The 20061-nt window shown below is 36.0% G+C and overlaps 1 protein-coding gene across 11 annotated transcripts in view; it reads left to right on the top strand.

The window, feature by feature from the left end:
• ICE2 (interactor of little elongation complex ELL subunit 2) overlaps positions 1-20061 on the top strand; it is a 67479-nt gene that overhangs the window by 8660 nt on the left and 38758 nt on the right. For 10 of the 11 annotated variants that reach the window (XR_014293922.1, XM_082619347.1, XM_082619348.1 and 7 more), the window contains 6 exons: positions 33-294; positions 1225-1344; positions 16155-16292; positions 17425-17541; positions 17712-17871; positions 18829-19010. Coding sequence is in view for 10 of the 11 variants with exons in the window: in XM_082619347.1 (XP_082475473.1) it covers positions 33-294; positions 1225-1344; positions 16155-16292; positions 17425-17541; positions 17712-17871; positions 18829-19010 (979 nt within the window). In the remaining variant the exon portion in view is untranslated. The remainder of the gene's footprint in view (positions 1-32; positions 295-1224; positions 1345-16154; positions 16293-17424; positions 17542-17711; positions 17872-18828; positions 19011-20061) is intronic. The other variant, XM_082619353.1, reaches the window with a different exon arrangement.

Genomic DNA, 20061 nt, shown 5'->3' with positions numbered 1-20061 from the left:
ACATATTTGTAAATTGTATTTTTTTTTCCCAGACGTATAGGAGAAAATTTGAATGCCTCAGCAAGTTCTGTAGAAACTGAGCCGGCAGTTAGTTCAGCAACTCAAGCAAAGGAAAAAGTGAAAACCACAGTTGGAATGGTTCTTCTTCCAAAACCAAGAGTTCCTTATCCTCGTTTCTCTCGTTTCTCACAGAGAGAACAGAGGAATTATGTGGATTTGTTGGTTAAATATGCAAAAATCCCTGTGGGTTCCAAAGCTGTTGGAATAAATAAAAATGACTACTTGCAGTACTTGGTATGTATTCTGTTCTTCAGCGTCAGTTAAAAAATATTTAAAAATTAGGAAATATTTGAAATTGCTTTTATGTTTTTAGGTGCAATCACATTAATAAAAATGGAAACATAAGGAGTTTAATTGACAGAACATTGGTGCTTTAATTCTATTGTTTCTATTATAGTTGAGGCATTTTGCTCTAGTTCTGGGTATATTTCACCCCAGTTCATATTAAGTACTAGCAGTAGAACTTTACCTTGCTCCTTGAACCACTTTAAAATTTTTCTTAATTATTACTTTAATTAAGTAGTTTCCAAATTCTCGATTAGATAAGTGATGCTGTGCTGAATATCATTGTTGCAAACTCTGTTCATATCTATGATTGTTTCCTTAAGATAAATTCTTAAAAATATAATTACCAGATCAAAAACTATACATGTTTTTAAGGCGTTGATCTGCAGTTACACACGAGTAAATTGTTCTGAAAAAATGTTTAAACCAATTTGTATGTACCAGTACTGTATGAAGGTTTTTTTCAAAATATCTTCACTAATGATGAACATTACTTTTTTTGCCTCTAATTTGATATGGAAAAGATGGCAATCTCTTGTTTTATATTAACTTACAGTGGTTACTAATGAAAATAAGCATTTTCCATGTGTTTATAAGCCATTTCTAATTCTTCTTTTGTAACTTGCATATTTATATGTTTGCTTATTTTTCCATTTGGGTGTTTATCCTTTTTATGTTATATAAAATGAGCTTATTAATTCCTAATCATATATTGTAGCATTAGTCATTAGCTTTTCTCTTTTTGTGGAATGAACTTTTTTGTGATTTCTGCTTTGGACATGATACTTTAAGTCCAAATTATTAGTGCAGCAATTGAGAAGTAATTGTTTTTAACCAAGCTTCTTATTCTAAGATATGTCTACTTTTTTTCAAAATCAGGATATGAAAAAACATGTGAATGAAGAAGTTACAGAATTCCTAAAATTTTTGCAGAATTCTGCAAAGAAATGTGCACAGGATTATAATATGCTTTCTGATGATGCTCGTCTCTTCACAGAGGTAAAAAAAAAAATCACATTTACTTAAACTGCCAAGTAATATGCAATAGCAGCATTTTAAAATGTGTGATGACTTTCCAAAAGCACATGTTAATATTGTCAAATTAGAGACCAAATTGTATGTAGGTCTTTTATTCATCATGTATTTAAATAATAGAAATACTGACACCTCAAAATCAGGTACTATAGTATATTCATGTTTTTTTCTTTTAATGATCTAACTACTATATTTGAGTTATATTTTACTCATATGGATGGTTTGATCTGATGCACTGATTTCCCTTGCGAGAGAATGGCGTTTAAGGAGTTATCTTGGTCCTTAAAAATCTGTATGGTCCTTTAGAACCTAGTCATATAAATTTATATTCACTATTTTCATGGTAACCAGCCACCGGATGATAAATTTCATCAAATAATTTTTTGATACTTAAATTATTCAAGCAGGTTTATTTTTTAATTTTTTTGAGGGCAATTATCATTTATTTTTTTAATACATGTTTATTGGAGTATAATTGCTTCACAATACTGTGTGTGTTTCTGTTGTACAACACAGTGAATCAGCCATATGCATACATATATCCCCATATCCCCTCCCTCTTAAGCCTCCCTCCCACCCTCCCTATCCCACCCCTCTACGGTGTCGCAAAGCATGGAGCTGATCTCCCTGTGCTATGCTGCTACTTCCCACTAACTATCTGTTTCGTGCACATTTATTAGCAAAGCATGTAAATCCTCCCATCATGTAGTGGGCGTAGGAAAAATTTAGAGTACAGTACTTGAATAGTAACTTAATAGTAGAGTTGTAGTAGAATTCATCTAGAAACACCAACAACAGTCTGAATCTTTTTTTTAAGCCTTTAAAACTAGTTAGGGCTTCCCTGGTGGCACGGTGGTTAAGAATCTACCTGCCAATGCAAGGGACACAGGTTCGAGCCCTGGCCCGGGAAGATCCCACATGCCGTGGAGCAACTAAGCCCGTGCACCACAACTACTGAGCATGAGCTCTAGAGCCCACGAGCCACAACTACTGAAAACTGCGCGCCTAGAGCCCATGCTCCACAAGAGAAGCCAGCGCAATGAGAAGCCCGCACACGGCAACAAAGAGTAGCCCCCGCTCACGGCAACTAGAGAAAGCCTGTGCACAGCAACGAAGACCCAACACAAACAAAAATAAATAAATAAATATATATTTAAAATTTAAAAAGTAAACCATACATGATAAAATTGATAAATTTGAAATAAATAAATAAAACTACTCACTGTACAAAACAATGTGATAATACTTAATAGTATTGAACCCTACACTTAAAAATGGTGAAGATAGGGCTTCCCTGGTGGCACAGTGGTTGAGAGTCTGCCTGCCGATGCAGCGGACGCGGGTTCGTGCCCCGGTCCAGGAAGATCCCACATGCCTTGGAGCGGTTGGGCCTGTGAGCCATGGCCGCTGAGCCTGCGCGTCGGGAGCCTATGCTCCGCAACGGGAGAGGCCGCAACACTGAGGCCCGTGTACCGCAAAAAAAAAAAAAAAAAAAAGGTTAAGATAGTAGGTTTTAAGGGTATTTTAGCACAACTTTTTAAAAAACTGCTCATTATAAATTGGAGGACAGCAGAGGGTATTAGTTCTACTTTCAAACAAACACTTTTTTTTTTTTTTTTTTTTTTTTTTTTTTTTTGCGGTACGCGGGCCTCTCACTGTTGTGGCCTCTCCCGTTGCGGAGCACAGGCTCTGGACGCACAGGCTCAGCGGCCATGGCTCACGGGCCCAGCCGCTCCACGGCATGTGGGATCTTCCTGGACCGGGGCACGAACCCATGTCCTCCCCCTCATCGGCAGGCGGACTCTCAACCACCGTGCCACCAGGGAAGCCCTAAAACAAACACTTTTTTAAGGTGAAATTTTGTTGTTAATATGAACCAGAAGAATTAATCTTCTAGGGCTTCCCTGGTGGCACGGTGGTTGAGAGTCTGCCTGCCGATGCAGGGGATGCGGGTTCGTGCCCCGGTCCGGGAAGATCCCATATGCCGCGGAGCGGCTGGGCCCGTGACCGTGAGCCATGGCCGCTGAGCCTGCGCGTCCAGAGCCTGTGCTTGGCAACGGGAGAGGCCACAACAGTGAGAGGCCCCCGTACCGCAAAAAAAAAAAAAAAAAAAAAAAAAAGAATTAATCTTCTAAATCAAAGGCAGAATTTCATTTTTCTCTGAACCTATGTATGATATACTTAAACAGAGTGTCATATTTCTCCATATGTGAAAGGCACTGTAGCTGTTCCTATTTTAGTATTGTTGGTGAAAGGACCACAATGACGATTTTAAAACATAAATCACATCCCCTCATTTTGCTGGTTTCAAATGGCTTCTCATCTCACTCAGGAAGAGACAGTCTTTAGAAAGTTCTGCAGTACCCTACATGATCCCGCCTCCTCACCACCACCACCCCAAGCCTGCTTCATCTCCTGTGTGTTCCTCTCAGTTATTCCATTCCAGCCTCCTGGCCTCTTTGTGTCTCTTGAATACATCAAGCACGGTCCTGCCTTAAGGCCTTTGGCTGTTCCCATCTTTCTGGCAAGCTGTTCCCCAGATACCTGCATGGATTAGTTCCTTGATTCCTCTAAGTCTCTCTCTGTTCAGTTGCCAGCTATCACTGAGGATACTCCTAATTACCGTATAAAAAGTAGCATCGCCCTCAGCATTTCCTTTACCATGTTTTGTTTATTGTCTTTCTCCCTAACACTTGTATGTAAGTACTGTTTGCACCGCTGGGGTGTTCCCAGTCACTGGAATAATGCCTGGCACACAGTAAGTGCTCAGTATAATTACTTGTTAAGTGAAGATAAAACTGTTTATGAACAGAGTACATTATTTGATAGCTAGCAATCAGCATTAGGTCTTGCTTTTTAGCCAGGTTGACTTGGCAGCACATTGTCTTATTACACTTTACGTCTTACCCCAAAGACCCACTGATTTTCTCTAACCTTTTTATTGTTTTAAAATTTTAATTTTATATTATGAAATGTAATGTACCTATGGAAAAGTATTTAGAACAAATATGTACAGCTTAACAAATAATTATATATATATGAACACCTATATAACTCTCTTCCAAGTCAAGAAATAAAACATTACTGGTAACCTAGAAGGCCCCTGTGTATCCCTCCTAGATAATAACATTTTCCCTTGTTGAAGAAATAATCACTGTGCCAAGTTTAGTTTGATAATTTCCATGCCTTTAAAAAAATTTTTTTTGGTAATTCAAGTTTTCTTTTGCCGGTGTTTGAATTTTATGCGAATTCTTTTGCTCTTTTATGTGAACAGAATTCTTCCTTTACTCAATAGTATGTTTGTGAGATTCATATGTATGTGTGTAGTTGTATTTCATTCATTTTTATTTCTGTACATGTATAAGTAAACTGGTTTATTCTGTTGATCAAAATCTGGGCTGTTTCCAGTTCTGAGCTATTCTAAGTAGTGCCCCTATGAAAATTCTAATACATGTCTCTTGCTGCACATGTACACACATACCTACTGGGTATATGACTAGGAATGAAATTGTTGGGTTATAGAGTATACATATCTTCAACTTCAATAGATAATGTTAGACTGTTTTCCAAAGTGGTTATGCCACTTTACATTGTACCCAGCAGTGTTTGAGAGGTTTTTACTCCATATCCTCAACAATTGATACTTACAGTCATTTTAGTTTTAACCAATCTAGAGGATAGGGTGCTATATTTATAAGACTGTATACCTTTTCCTGTGTTTCTTGGTCATTTCCTGTGAATTGAGTGTTCAAGTTTTGCCCTTTATTCTACTTGATTTTCCATCTTTTTGTTACTGATATGTGAGAGGTTTTGTATATCCTAAATACAAAAGTTTTACGGGTTGTACAGTAGTCCCCCCTTAATCTTGGTTTTGCTTTACTTCGTGTCAGTTACCCACAAATGGAAATTCCAGAAATACTTCATCACACACCATTCTGAGTAGTGTGATGAAGTCTCTCACAATCCCCCTCCACCCAACCCACAATGTGAATTATCCTTTTGTCTAGTATATCCCACCCATTAATCTCTTAGTAGCCACCTTGGTTATCAGATGGACTTTCAAGGTATCACAGTGCTTGTGTTCAAGTCACCCTTACTTCACTTGATAATGGCTCCAAAGTGCAAGAGTAGCGATGCTGGCAGTTTGGGTATGCCAAAAAGAAGCCGCAAAGTGTTTCCTTTCAGTGAAAAGGTGAAAGTTCTCAACTTAGTAAGGAAAGAACAAAAACCAAATGCTGCAGTTACTAAGATCTGCAGTAAGAACGAATCTTCTGTGCATGAAATTATAACGAAGGAAAAAGAAATTCGTGTTCTGCTGTCGCACCTCAAACTGCAAAAGTTCCAGCCACAGCGCATGATAAGTGCTTAGTTAAGATTGAAAAGACGCTAAATTTTAAGATATTTTGAGAGAAAGTTACCACATTCATATAACTTATTACAATATTGCTATAATTGTTCTGTTTTTATTTTATTATTAGCTATTGTCGCTAATCTCTTACTGTGCCTAATTTTTAAATTAAACTTTATCATAGGTATGTATGAATAGGAAATGATATTCAGTCTTATCCACGATTTCAGACATCCACTGAGGGTCTTGGAATATATCCCCCATGGATAAGGGAGACTACTGTATACATTGGGAGTTTTTTCTTTTATTTGGTAAAACAGTTTTTTTAATCTACAAGTTCCCCCTCCATATTTTTTTTCCTTGAACTTTATCTTTTCAAGAACCTGGGTCATTTGACCTTTAGAGTTTCCCACAGTCTAGATTTTGATAATTATATATTCATGATGATACTCAACATGTTCTTTTTTCCTCTATATTTCTTACAAATTGTGAACTGGATCCAGAAGCTTGATCAGAATTATAGTCTTGCCAAAGGGTTTGAACATATAGATGGTGGTGTATTCTTTAATCAGGTGGCACATAATGTCTGATTGTTTTTTGTGATGTTAGTAGCTACTGATGCTTAATGCCAGATTTATTCATTCACTGGGGTTTGCAAAATTGTAAGATTCTAATTGTATCATTTATTTTTATTCATTAGTTGGAATAATTTTATTAAAATATGTTTTTCCTCATCTACTGTTTGGCTTCCCACTTCATGTAGCAGAAAAAATGCTAGATTCTTTATATACCAGTTTTGAAAAAATTAACTGGTTCCTTCTTATTTTACAATGGTGATCACTTTTAAAAAAATATTATTATTGAATCATGAAGTTAAACATATTTGATGGGTTTTAGTCCACTACAATTATCCTTTTTGAAACTCAGATAATACCAACTTTGACCAGTGATGGGGTCTTCATACTGGCTTTTGAGTCCTTTTGAGTCACTCTAGGAGTCTTTGAGGCTTATTTTGTACATTTCCTATCCCAGCCCTGGAAACAGCTATTTTCTAGAGCCTTTGTTTCTTTTAGTGTGAAATGGCATTTCAAGACTACAGTCTGGGCACTGGGGATGCTCAATGCACCTGAGTTGATCAGTGTTTATGAGACTATTTCAGTAGATGGAGCTAGAAAAAATACATTTAAAGAAAAAATTACCACGTGTCTCATTTGCTTTATCCCACATTATACTCACAACAGCCTCAGAATAATACAATGCCACCAATCAATAGAATTTCTGAAAATAGTTCGAAAAATTTTTTTCATATGTTCTCACCATTCTCTCCTACTTTTTTTAGTACTGCATTTATATTGTTAGAACATGTAGCCATTACGTACTAAATAAACTCTCTCTTTTTTTAAAGTATAGTTGATTTACAATGTTGTGTTAATTAACTGCTGTACAGCAAAGTGATTCATTTATACATTTTTTACATTCTTTTTTTTAATACATTCTTTTCCATTATGGTTTATCATAGGATATTGAATATAGTTCTCTGTGCTATACAGTAGGACCTTGTTGTTTATCCATTCTATATATAAAAGCTTACAGCTGCTAACCTCAACCTCCCACTCCATCCCTCCCCCAACCTCCTCCCCCTTGGCAACCACCACTCTGCTCTCTATGTCTGTGATTCTGTTTCTGTTCCATAGATTGCTTCATTTGTGTCATATTTTAGATTCCACATATAAGTGATATCATATGGTATTTGTCTTTCTGTTTCTGACTTACTTCACTTAGTATGATAATCTTTAGTTGCATCCATGTTGCTGCAAATGGCATTATTTTGTTCTTTTTTATGGCTGAGTAGTATTCCATTGTGTATATGTACCACATCTTCTTTATCCATTCACCTGTTGGTGGACATTTAGGTTGTTTCCGTGTCTTGGCTACTGTGAATAGTGCTGCTATGAATATAAGGATGCATGTATCTTTTTGAATTATAGTTTTGTCTGGATATGTGCCCAGAAGTGGGATTGCTGGCTGATATGATAATTCTATTTTTAGTTTTCTGAGAAACCTCTCTACTGTTTTCTTTCTTTCTTTTTTAAAAATATTTATTTATTTATTTATTTATTTATTTTGGCTGTGCTGGGTCTTAGTTGTGGCACGTGGGATCTTCATTGCGGCGTGTGGAATCTTTTAGTTGCAGCATGCAGACTCTTAGTTGCAGCATGCGAACTCTTAGCTGCGGCGTGCATGCGGGATCTAGTTCCCTGACCACGGATCGAACCTGGGCCCCGCCCCCACATTGGGGGCTCAGAGTCTTACCCATTGGATCACCAGGGAAGTCCCTCCCTACTGTTTTCCACAGTGGCTGCACCAACTTACATTCCCACCAGCAGTGTAGGAGGGTTCCCTTTTTTCCACACCCTCTCCAGCATTTGTTGTTTGCAGAGTTTTTAAAGATGGCCTTTCTGACCAATGTGGGTGGTACCTCATTGTAGTTTTGATTTGCATTTCTCTTATAATTAGTAGTGTTGTCCATCTTTTCATGTGCCTATTGGCCATCTGTATTTTTTCTTTGGAGAAATGTTTATTTAGGTCTTCGGCCCATTTTTGGATTGGCTTGTTTGTTTTTTTGTTGTTGAGTTGTATGAGCTGTTTGTATATTTTGGAAATTAGGCCCTTGTTGGTCACATTGTTTGCAAATATTTTCTCCCATTCCGTATGTTGTCTTTTAGCAAAAGACATGTTCATGGTTTCGTTTGCCGTGCAAAAGTTTGTAGGTTTGATTAGGTCCCATTTGTTTATTTTTGTTTTTATTGCTATTGCCTTGGGAGACTGACCTAAGAAAACATTGGTACAATTTATGTCAGAGAATGTTTTGCCTATGTTCTCTTCTAGGAATAAACTCTCCCTTTTTAATCCACATTTAACTTTAAATCAATTTTACTGAGGTAAAATTTACATACAATAAGCATCAATTTTAAGTGCATGTCAGTGAGTCTTCCTGTGTAACCATGACCCCAGCCATGATATGGAGTATTTATTTTTCTTTTCTTTTTTTTAATAATTTTTTATTTTTTTAATGTATTTTATTATATATTTTTAAAATTTTATTTATTTTCGGCTGTGTTGGGTCTTTTTTGCGGCAAGCGGGGGCTTCTCTTGTTGCGGAGCACGGGCTCTTGGCACGTGGGCTTCAGTAGTTGCAGCACGCGGGCCCTAGAGCACATGGGCTTCAGTAGTTATGGCACATGGGCTGTAGGGTGTGTGGGCTTCAGTAGTTGTGGTGCATGGGCTCAGTAGTTGTGGCTCGCGGGCTCTAAAGCACAGGCTCAGTAGTTGTGGCACACGGGCTTAGTTCCTCTGCATCACATGGCATCTTCCCAGACTGGGGATCAAACCCATGTCCCCTGCATTGGCAGGTGGATTCTTAACCACTGTGCCACCAGGGAAGTCCCGATATGGAGTATTTCTATCACTCTAAAAAGATCTCTGTGCCTCTTTCCATCCATGGCCCTTGGAAATCACCGATTTGCTTTCTGTCACCATATATTAGATTTGCCTTTTCCGGAGTTTTATAAAAATTGAATCACACACAGTATACTCTCTTTTGTGTCTGACTTCTTTCAGTCAGCATTTTTGAGATTCATCCACATTGATGCAAGTATCCATAATGTATTCCTTTTTATTCCTTTTTGTTTTGTTGTATGGTTATACCAAAATTGGTTTACCAGTTCAACTGTTGATGGGCAGTTGTGTTATTTCCAGTTTGGGGCAATTTTGAATAAAGCTATTAAGAACATTCTTGTACAAGATTTTTGGGGGACATATATTTGCATTTTCTTGGGTATATACCTAGGTATAGTATTCATACATCATCTGGCAAGTGTACAAAGTTAAATTTTATTAGAAACTGCCAAGCTGTTTTCCATAGTGGATATACCATTTTATACTCTCGCCAACAGTGAATGTATAAGAGTTCCAGTTGTTCTACACTTTAGCTAACACTTAACATTGTTAATCTTTTTTAATTTTAGCCAACCTGTGGTGTGTAGTAGTGCCTCATTATGGCTTTAGCTTGCATATCCCCAAAGAGCAGTGATGTTTGAACATCTTTTTTGTGTTTTTCTTGGCTTTTGTGAAATGTCTGTTAACATCTTTTGCTAATTTTATTGGGGTTTATTTTTATTGATTTTTGAAAGTTCTTTATATATTCTGAATACAAGCCTGTTTTATATATATATATATATATATATATACACACACACATATGTGTGTGTGTGTGTGTGTATAGTTTTCTCCCAGTTTGTGACACGCTTTTTAATTTTTTTAATAGTCTTTCAAAAAACAATTTTAATTTTAATGAAGTCTAATTTTTGCAAGTGTTTTATGGTTGGTGCTTGTATGTGTTCTAGCATAGAAATATTTGCCAACCCCAAGTGGTTCTTATCCGAGGTCACTTTTACTCCTTTACCCTTGTGCCCACTCCCCACACAGGGGACTTCAGCAGTGTCTGGAGATATTTTTGATTGTCACAACTGGCAGAGAATGACTCGTATCTAGTGACTAAAGGCCAGGGATGCTGTTAAACATCCTACAATGTATATAACATCCCCCACAGCAAAGAATTATGGAGCCTCAAATGTCAGTAGTGCTTGTGTTGAGAAACCCTGATCTAGAGGTTTTATAGTTTTAACTTTTATGTGAATGTGTGTATGTTAATTTCAAGGTTTTTTTTGTGCAAGATGTGAGGTTTGGGTCAAAGTTTATTTTCCTTTCATCTGGATATCTCGTTGTTCAAGCATAGTGATTCTCTACTGAGAGTGATTTTGCCTCCTACCAGACATATGGTAATGTCTAGAAATATTTTGGGTTCTCTTAACTGAGGAAGGAGTGCTTCTGGCATCTAGTGGGTAGAGCCAAGAATGTTGTTAAATATCCTGCAATGTAAAAGTTGGCCCCCCCAACACAAAGAATTATCTGGTCTAAAACGTCAGTAGTGCCAGTGTTGAGAAATTGTTTCGCGCTATTGGTTGAAAAAGCTATTTTTCCCCTCATTAAATTGCCTTTTCACCAATGATGTGTGGGTCAATTTCATGACTCTAGTCTGTTTCATTAATCTATATCTCTGTCTTTATGCCAATACCACCATGTCTTGTAGTGGAAGACTACAAGAAACCAACTGGTGGAAATCCTACAACTTTGTTCTTTTTTAAAATTGTTTTGGCTTTTATTGGTTCTTTGCATTTCCATGAAAACTTTGGAATCAGCTTGTCAATTTCTAGAAAAAAACTAAGTGGGACTTTAATTGGGATTGCTTTGAATCTATAGAACTTATATTAAATTATAGAAATAATTTTTAATTATGGAAACAAATACCTCTTAAAATGATGTTTAGCTAGAGTGCCTTTTTAAATAAGATCTGACCATCTCTTGCCTATTAATTAAAAAGTTGAGTCATTTACATTCATTGTGATAATTTATGTATATAAACCTGTTTATGATTTCTATTTGTCTTTTCCTAAACTTCTTTCTTTGACTTCTTTTGAGGAGATTGACTTTTTCCCCCTTCTTTTTTCCCTCTCTATTGATTAGGAATTTATACATTTTTGTTGTTGTTCTTAGTGGTTATTCTTGAATTTTCACAATGAATTTTTTCCTTATTGAATTACCTTGTCACCATTGACCTATGGGTAAATTTCTCAACTCTATTTAGTTCTTAGTTTATTAACCTATACATCTACAGAGACCATAGAGCATTTTGACTTTCATCACATCCCTCCTCACTGATATTATTGTTTTAATGCTGTCTCTTTTTTAAACCTACCTACATTATTATTTTATATGAACAATGTTTGTCTTCATTTATCTACAAACATGGACCTTCTTTTGCCTTTCCATCTCCTCTTTTCAAATCTACATTCTGAAATCCTCTTCATTTTTCCTGAAATGTTATATGTTCTAGATGTTCCTTTGGTGAAGGTCACTTGGTGATGAACAATCTTCTTTTTTGTTTACATGGAAATTTTTTTATTTTGTTTTCATTCTAATAAGATAGTTTTGCTCCATACATAGTTCTAAGTTGACAGTTTGTTTATTTCTCAGCGTACGATGATATAATTCTACTTTTTCTGGCTCGCATATTATTATTGAAAAGTGTATTGTTTGTTTAATTGTCATTTCTTTTAGGGAATCTGCCTTTTCTTTCTGACCGCTCTTAATTTTTGGTGCATTAGTTTCATTACAATGTACTTTATTAGAATAAAATTCTACTTGTTTCATTGTGTGTCTTGTATCTGTAGATTCAAATCCATCATCAGTTCTTGAAAATTCTCAGCCATTTTCAATTATTGCTTCTTTTTTGTTTTCCCAACTCTCTTTCTGGAATTCCCAAACTTCCTAGGTTTCAGTCTGTCTTCCATTTCTCTTTTTTTGGTGTGGTAATATATATATATAACATAAAATTTACCATTTTAACCATTTTTCAGTATAGTTCAATGGCATTAAATACTTGCGCACTGCTGTAAGTGGATTTTCATCATCCATTCCCAAACTTTTCCATTGTCCCAAACTGAAATTCTATATTCATTAAATAATAACTCATCATTCCCTCTTCCCCCCAGTCCCTGACAACCACCATTCTATTTTTTATTTCTATGAATTTAACTTCACTAGGTACTTTATATAAGTGGAGTCATTTCAATATTTGTCCTTTTGTGATTGGCTTATTTTACTTAGCATAATGTCTTCAAGATTCACCCATGTTATAGCATGTGTCAATATCCTTCCCTTTTTTAAAAATAATTTTTAATTATGGTTAATACACATAACATAAAATTTACTCTCTTAACCATTTTTATTATTTTTTTAATAGATTTTATTTATTTATTTATGGCTGCATTGGGTCTTTATTGCTGCACACGGGCTTTCTCTAGTTGCAGCTAGCGGGAGCTACTCTTTGTTGTGGTGTGCGGGCTTCTCATTGTGATGGCTTCTCTTTTTGCAGACCACGGGTTCTAGGCATGTGGGCTTCAGTAGTTGTGGCTCACAGGCTTTAGAGCACAGGCTCAGTAGTTGTGGTGCACGGGCTTAGTTGTTCCGTGGCATGTGGAGTCTTCCTGGACCAGGGATCAAAACCTGTGTCCCCTGCATTGGCAGGTGGATTCTTAACCACTGCACCACCAGGGAAGCCCCTTAACCATTTTGAAATGTGCAGTTCTGTAGTATTAAGTACGTTCATATTGTAGTATAGCCAATCTCCAGAACTCTCTTCATCTTGTAAAACTGAGACTCTATACCTGTTTCTGAACTGTTTCTATTCACAACACTTCTGACACCAAATATGTGGGATTTCTTCCCTCATGCCAACCAGTTCTCCAACTCTCCAGACAGTAGGCCTAGGGTTTCCATGACCCATCCCTACCTTGAGTTCACTAATTAGGTAGAACGGCTTACAGAACTCAGGAAAGCACTTTACTTGCTATTTCCAGTTTATTATAAAGAATACAACTCGGGAACAGCCAAATGGAAGAGAGAGATGCATAGGGCAAGGTATGGGGGGAAGAGGCACAGAGCTTCCATGCCCTTTCCAGGTACACTGCCCTCCCAGCACCTCCATGTGTTCACCAACCCAGAAGCTCTCCAAATCCCATTGTTAAGGGGAGTTTTATGGAGATTTCATTTAGTGAGCGTGTTTGATTAAATCATTGGCTGCTGGTGATTATCTGTCTATGGGCCTTTTGTCATCTAATTAGCATAAAAAAGACATTCTTATCACTTAGTGGATTCCAAGAATTTTAGGAGCTGTGTGTCAGGAACCAGGGACAAACACGAAATATTTATTTATTATTGTGCCACTCACCATACTACTTTCTGTCTCTGAATTTGTCTACTGTAAGTACCCCCATATAAGTGGAATCATGTAGTATTTGTCTTTTTGTGACTGGCTTATTTTACTTAGCATAATGTCTTCAAGATTCATACATGTTCTAGCATGTGGCATAATTTCCTTCCTTTTTAAGGCTGAATATTCCATTGTATGTATATGGACATTTTGTGTATCCATTCATCCATTGATGGACATTTGATTTGCTTCCACCTTTTGGCTGTTGTGAATAATGCTACTGTGAACATGGTTGTACAGATATCTGTTCAAATCTCTGCTTTTCAAGCCTTAAATATAGGGCTCTGCTGTTCAGCTCCCTACCTGATCTTAGAACTGGTTGAGGCATTTGCCCTCAAGCCACTTCACCTTTCATGGGTTTTCTTACTGCTCACTGCTCCTGTTTGTCCTCATTCTAGATGTTTGGCATTTATTTATTTATTTATTTATGGTCCTTGGAGATCCTTCTCTCTCTCTCTTTTTTTTTTTTTTTTTTTTTGCGGTATGCGGGCCTCCTCCACGGAATGTGGGATCTTCCCGGACCGGGGCATGTCCCCTGCATCAGCAGGCAGACTCTCAACCACCGCGCCACCAGGGAAGCCCTCTCCTCTCTTTTACCGAGCCCAGCAATGCATGAAAATTGTTAGTTGTAATTTATCCAGCATCTAGTGTTGTTTGGATAGGAGTGCTCTCCAAGGTACCTACTTTACCATATTGCCAGAAGCAGTATCTGTTTAAGTTTAAGCTTCAAACATGTATGAAAACCTATTATATTTTCTCTTTCTGGAGCATAGTTATTTTCATCTTTCTCTGTAAATGATGCATGTGTTTTTGGTGTTTTTAACTTTCAAGATACTTTGAGTGTTAAATAACATTCGGGAGTGGGTGATGATGGGAAACAGCCTGAATCTCTTAACCTCCTTTGTTCACTCTTAGCAGTTTTTCAACCATAAGTAAATTACTAATTAAAAATTTTAAATTAAATATATTAAATAATGATCCTTTAGTTATTACTTAATATCTACCAGTTGTGAAATACCTTTAATGCTATGTAGTGTATCTGAGTATAGGTATAAAACTGTCTTAGATTTTCCCTTGAATTTTTCTCTTGCCATAATTACTGAGTTAAGTGAAACTCACTTAAAAAGCACTGTAACATCTAGCATAGTTTTACCAAGAAAGATGTGCTGATAAATACCTAACCAGAGTAGTCTATATGTCACATAGTTCTTATATATTGCTTTCCTTTGCATGTTCAGATTTTTGTAATGGCTTCTACAGGATAGGAATATTAGGGGTGAAAGCTGACTAATATTATAAATGAGGAGCAAAGATATTATGCAGATCCGAGTTTGCAGTTTACTAGCGTTTTTAAGAGCAAACAGAACTTCTTCATATTAACCTATATCTGCCTTAATTGCAAGTAATATCCTGATTAAATATCAAGGTCATTATTGAAAAGCATAGAATTGAGGGGGGAAATGTGGAAGATAATAGAGAGTGAGGATTAAAGAAAGAGAGAAGAGGATATGAAACTAGATAAGAAGATGTACTAGAGTAATGTTACTGATTTGTAACTTGACACACTTTATAAATATCTGAAGGGAAAGAGAGTGTAAGGTATAAAAATATGCTTATTGCTAAAAGCTTTTGTGATACAAACTATATTCTAAAAGGCTCAGATTAAGGTTCATTGAGAGAAGAAGAGAAAACACATACATTTGGCCCTCCGTATCCACTAGTTCTACATCAGTGGATATGGAGGGCTGATGGTACTATACCATTTCATATAAGGGATTTGAGCATCCTTGGATTTTGGTATCCATGGGGGATTCCAGAGATGCGAGGGACGACTGTATCTTAGAAGATAACGTAGTATGTATGGTCTTATAACTCCCCTACCCCCTCCAAAACTGCTGTGCTTCTTTGAGTTATTTACATGTTATCACATGGTTGGGTGAAACTGTGAATTTTTCTTCCTCATTACATTTCCTGGTAAGTCATTAATATTTTGAGAACATTTTGGAGAGAAGAAAATACTTAATACTCCATCATTTGAAGTAGTTATAAAACTCCTTATTTATTTTTTAGATTGAAGGTTAGAATGACCTGTAAGATAACTACTTCATTAATTCATTGTGCTTGGGGATCTTTTTAGGGTATTAAACTTACTTATTTCTAATCATTCATGTAACTGCTTTTATTCCCATAAAGTGTGTTAAAATTTTCACGTGGCTTTATTTCTTTGACAGTTTCTTAAATAGCAGAGAAAATATGATGTCTTCTCTAACTTTAAATTTTAATACAATTGCTAATTTTAGTATTATTAAACATCAATGTTTTAAGAAATTAGGTTAAAAAGAATTGTTATGAAAACTAAGAGTTTAAATCAAGTAAGGAATATACAGTATGCCTGGATTGTTAGAAGTTCGGTTAATGAGATGAGGCTCATATTTGAAATGAATAATTATTTAGTCACATGTAACTAAGTTATTTTTGTTGCATTATTAGAGAAGTACAAAAAATGAATTTCTCTTAATTTTTATTTTTTAGCAAATTTTAAAAGCTTGTATTGAACAAGTGAAAAGGTATCCAGAATTCTATACTCTCCATGAAGTCACCAGCTTAATGGGATTCTTCCCATTCAGAATAGAGATGGGATTAAAGTTAGAAAAAACTCTTCTCGCATTGGTAAGGTTTACCATAAGAAAATAAAAGTAAACTTATTTTTGTCTGAAACATCATCTGTATTTCACACAGAAGCATAATTTAGATATATTTCAATATTTATGTTTAAGTTTTGAGCAGTCACGAGATAGAATTTTTAAAATATGCAGTACAAATGTGTCCCCTTTTATTGTATGACTACCATTACTTGATGTTTTTAAAAATATCACTACCGGGACTTCCCTGGTGGTCCAGTGGTTAAGACTCTGCACTCCCAGTGAAGGGGGCCTGGGTTCAATCCCTGGTCAGGGAACCAAATCCCACCTGACGCAATGAAGATCCCGCGTACCACCAGCTAAGACCCGGTGTAGCCAAATAAATAAATAAATATTTAAAGAAAAAAAAAAGTTAAAAAAAATATCACTACCAACTTTATTTCTTGATTTTCTTTGCTTAGTTTCCATCTCTTATGTTTCTGAATACAAGCAGAAAGCCCCTTTTCTTTTACGGGGATTTACTCAAAATCATATTGGAAGTATGTGTGTGTAAAGAAGATATTTTAGAGTTTCTCTTATACCCTGCTATGACTTGTACTTCATAAAGTGAGAGGTTAGAATTTAAAATGACAGGGAAAATTTCACGGCACCCTTATCTTGGACCCTTGTTTTAAAAAAAACGTATATGGGGGACTTCCCTGATGGTACAATGGTTAAGAATCCGCCTTCCAATGCAGGGGACGCAGGTTTGATCCCTGGTCGGGGAACTAAGATCCCACTTACTGCAGGGCATCTAAGCCCACATGCCACAACTACAGAGCCCACGCACCCCAACTATAGAGCCCACATGCTCTGTAGCCTGCGCGCCACAACTAGAGAGCCTGCGCGCCACAACGAAAGATCCCGCATGACCCAGCTAAGACCCAACGCAGCCAAAAATAAATAAATAAATAAAATCTTAAAAAAAAAAAAAAACAAACTATATGGTGGTTGTCAGGTAAAAACATTAAGGTCTTGTCTTAAGAAGGCTCTAAATTTGATATTTGCATTTAGGACAATGAAGAATTTTAAGTTATAAGTTTCATATGATGAAAAAATACTTCAGGAAAAAAATACATCAAGATTTCTGCAATAAAACATTCATGTTTTTTCTAATTTAGGGCAGTGTAAAATATGTGAAAACAGTATTTCCCTCAATGCCTGCAAAGTTGCAGCTGTCAAAAGATAACATACCTACCACTGAAACACCAGAACAAACAGCTGCAGCTATGCATTATGTAAGTAGTAAAGTGATTTTGGATCTTCCTAAGCAATCTTCTGTACCTCATAAAGTACATGTAACCTGGTTGTTCTAAAGTACCCTTCCTGAATTTCTCCCTTTTCATTATTTAATCAAAGAAGTTTCCAATAAGTGTAATCAAGTAACAAGTTTTATGTTGTTTTTCAGGACATTAGTAAAGACCCAAATGCAGAGAAGCTTGTTGCAAGATATCACCCTCAGATAGCTCTAACTAGTCAAGCATTATTTACCTTATTAAATAATCATGGACCAAGCTACAAGGAACAGTGGGAAATTCCAGTGTGTATTCAAGTAATACCCGTCACAGGTTTGTGATTTGCCATGTCAAGTAACACTCTCAAAAGAGGAGCTGAAACAGTTCTATTTCAACTGTCTAATTATAGGTGGTCATTTGTCAAATACAAAAAGCTAAGTTTTGATTTAAGGAGGATGTAAATTTGACAATTACATTCAGTAGAAGAACTTTTTAATATATAGTGCTAAGTATACAATTGACACTCATAAATGAGTTATTAGATTTACAGGACCTGTATGCATGCTGGGTGTGAGAAGTAGAGAAAAAATTATAGTTTAGGGTGGCCAAAGATACATGAAATGGTGAGGTTCTTCTGTCTTTCACTGAAATAAAAGGAATGTAATACTTTATTAGACAGCCTCAAATGGGTTAGTTTCCAGGGTTTATTTACTTACCTATTATTGGAATTCAGATTTCAATAAGTCTATACTTATAAGATAGTGTCTCTCTTAACGGTAAAATTAATATTTACACATAAATTCTGTACAAAATATTATTCCCCTTCTATTTTTGTTCATATTTAATAATTTTCTCATATCTTTTAGAATTAATATTCTTGTATGTAATAACATAATTGGAGTAAATGAAGGACTGTGTCTAAAAACAAAACTACAAATTAGAGTTAAATGTAATATATTCTCCGTGGTAAACATTTTATCACTTTTTGAAAGTATAACCCAAGAGGAACTGAGTAATAATGACAGTAAAAGTATAACAATAAAAAACAGAAAATATTTTTTTAAATTGTTAGAAAAAGAACATATTTTTCTTGCCAGTAAGAGTCTGTTGCCCTTAGATCTCTAAGGGACTTTAAAAATCTTTTCATTCAAGGCACACGTATGGGACATGTGCTTCCAGTTTCCTATCCTGTGTCTCTTTGTTTAGTAATTCTTCTGTTATACATCCTGTTTTTTTTTTTTAAATATGACTACTAGTAACTAATCACTCCCATTCTTTTTCTGTTTTAAGGTTCAAAACCAGTTAAAGTAATCTATATTAATTCACCACTTCCCCAAAAGAAAATGACAATGAGAGAGAGAAATCAAATCTTCCATGAAGTTCCCTTAAAATTCATGATGTCCAAAAACACAACTGTTCCAGTCTCTGCAGTATTTATGGACAAACCAGAAGATTATATATCTGAAATGGATGTATGTAATGCTTTCTTTTGTTTCCTTAAGAGAATGTACTTGTTTGTCCTTTTGAAGAATAACATTTTATTGCAAGTCTCTAAATCTGGTAGTTAAAAATACAGACTTGAGATTGAAACTTAAAATTGAACCCCACGTGGATCTAGACTTTAGACAACTAATTTAACCTCCTTCAGCCTCAGTTTTCTTCTTTTATAAAAGAAAGATTATAATACCTACTTCATAAAATTGCTGTCAGGATTAAGTTTGATATTTATAAGTAAGATGCTGAGCACAGTCTTTAGTACGTATGTACTAAAAATTCAGTCAGTAATGGTGATCATAGTGGTGATGGTTTTATTTAATTAGTCTCATTCGTATTCAAGAGTTTTTAAGTATGAAAAGGAACAGATGAGTTTGACTGGGGCAGAAAGAATTTGCCGGATTGTTAATCCTTTTTAGTGTATACTTATTATCTGCGTGACCGTAGGCAAACTACATATTCTCTCTGTGTCTAGTTTGCTCTGTCTTTAAGATGGGTATCATGATAACCTAACTCAGAATTATTGGGGATTAAATGTGTTAATACACCTAAAGCATTTAGAACAATGCTTGGTACTCCAGAAATACTAGCTTTTATTATTTTGTGTATTTTGAAATATTTTCCCATGATTATTAGAGCAAGACATTCTGTTTATTCAAAACTTTATTCATCCATTCCACAAATATTTATTTTTTCTTTTTATTTATTTTTTTTTTGCGGTACGCGGGCCTCTCACTGTTGTGGCCTCTCCTGTTGCGGAGCATAGGCTCGGACACGCAGGCTCAGCGGCCATGGCTCACGGGCCCAGCCGCTCCACGGCATGTGGGATCTTCGCGGACCGTGGCACAAACCCGTGTCCCCTGCATTGGCAGGTGGACTCTCAACCACTGCACCACCAGGGAAGCCCCACAAATATTTATGGAGCAGATACTGTTCCATGCACTGAGGATACAGCAGTAAATAAAAATGAAGTCTCTTTTCTTTCAGAACTTACATTAGTGTCAGAGGGCACAGATAATTAAAACAGTA

This window comes from Mesoplodon mirus, assembly GCF_964341445.2.
Source record: "Mesoplodon mirus genome assembly, chromosome: 4".
NCBI lineage: Eukaryota > Metazoa > Chordata > Mammalia > Artiodactyla > Ziphiidae > Mesoplodon > Mesoplodon mirus.
This window is presented reverse-complemented; position numbering and strand designations above follow the sequence as displayed.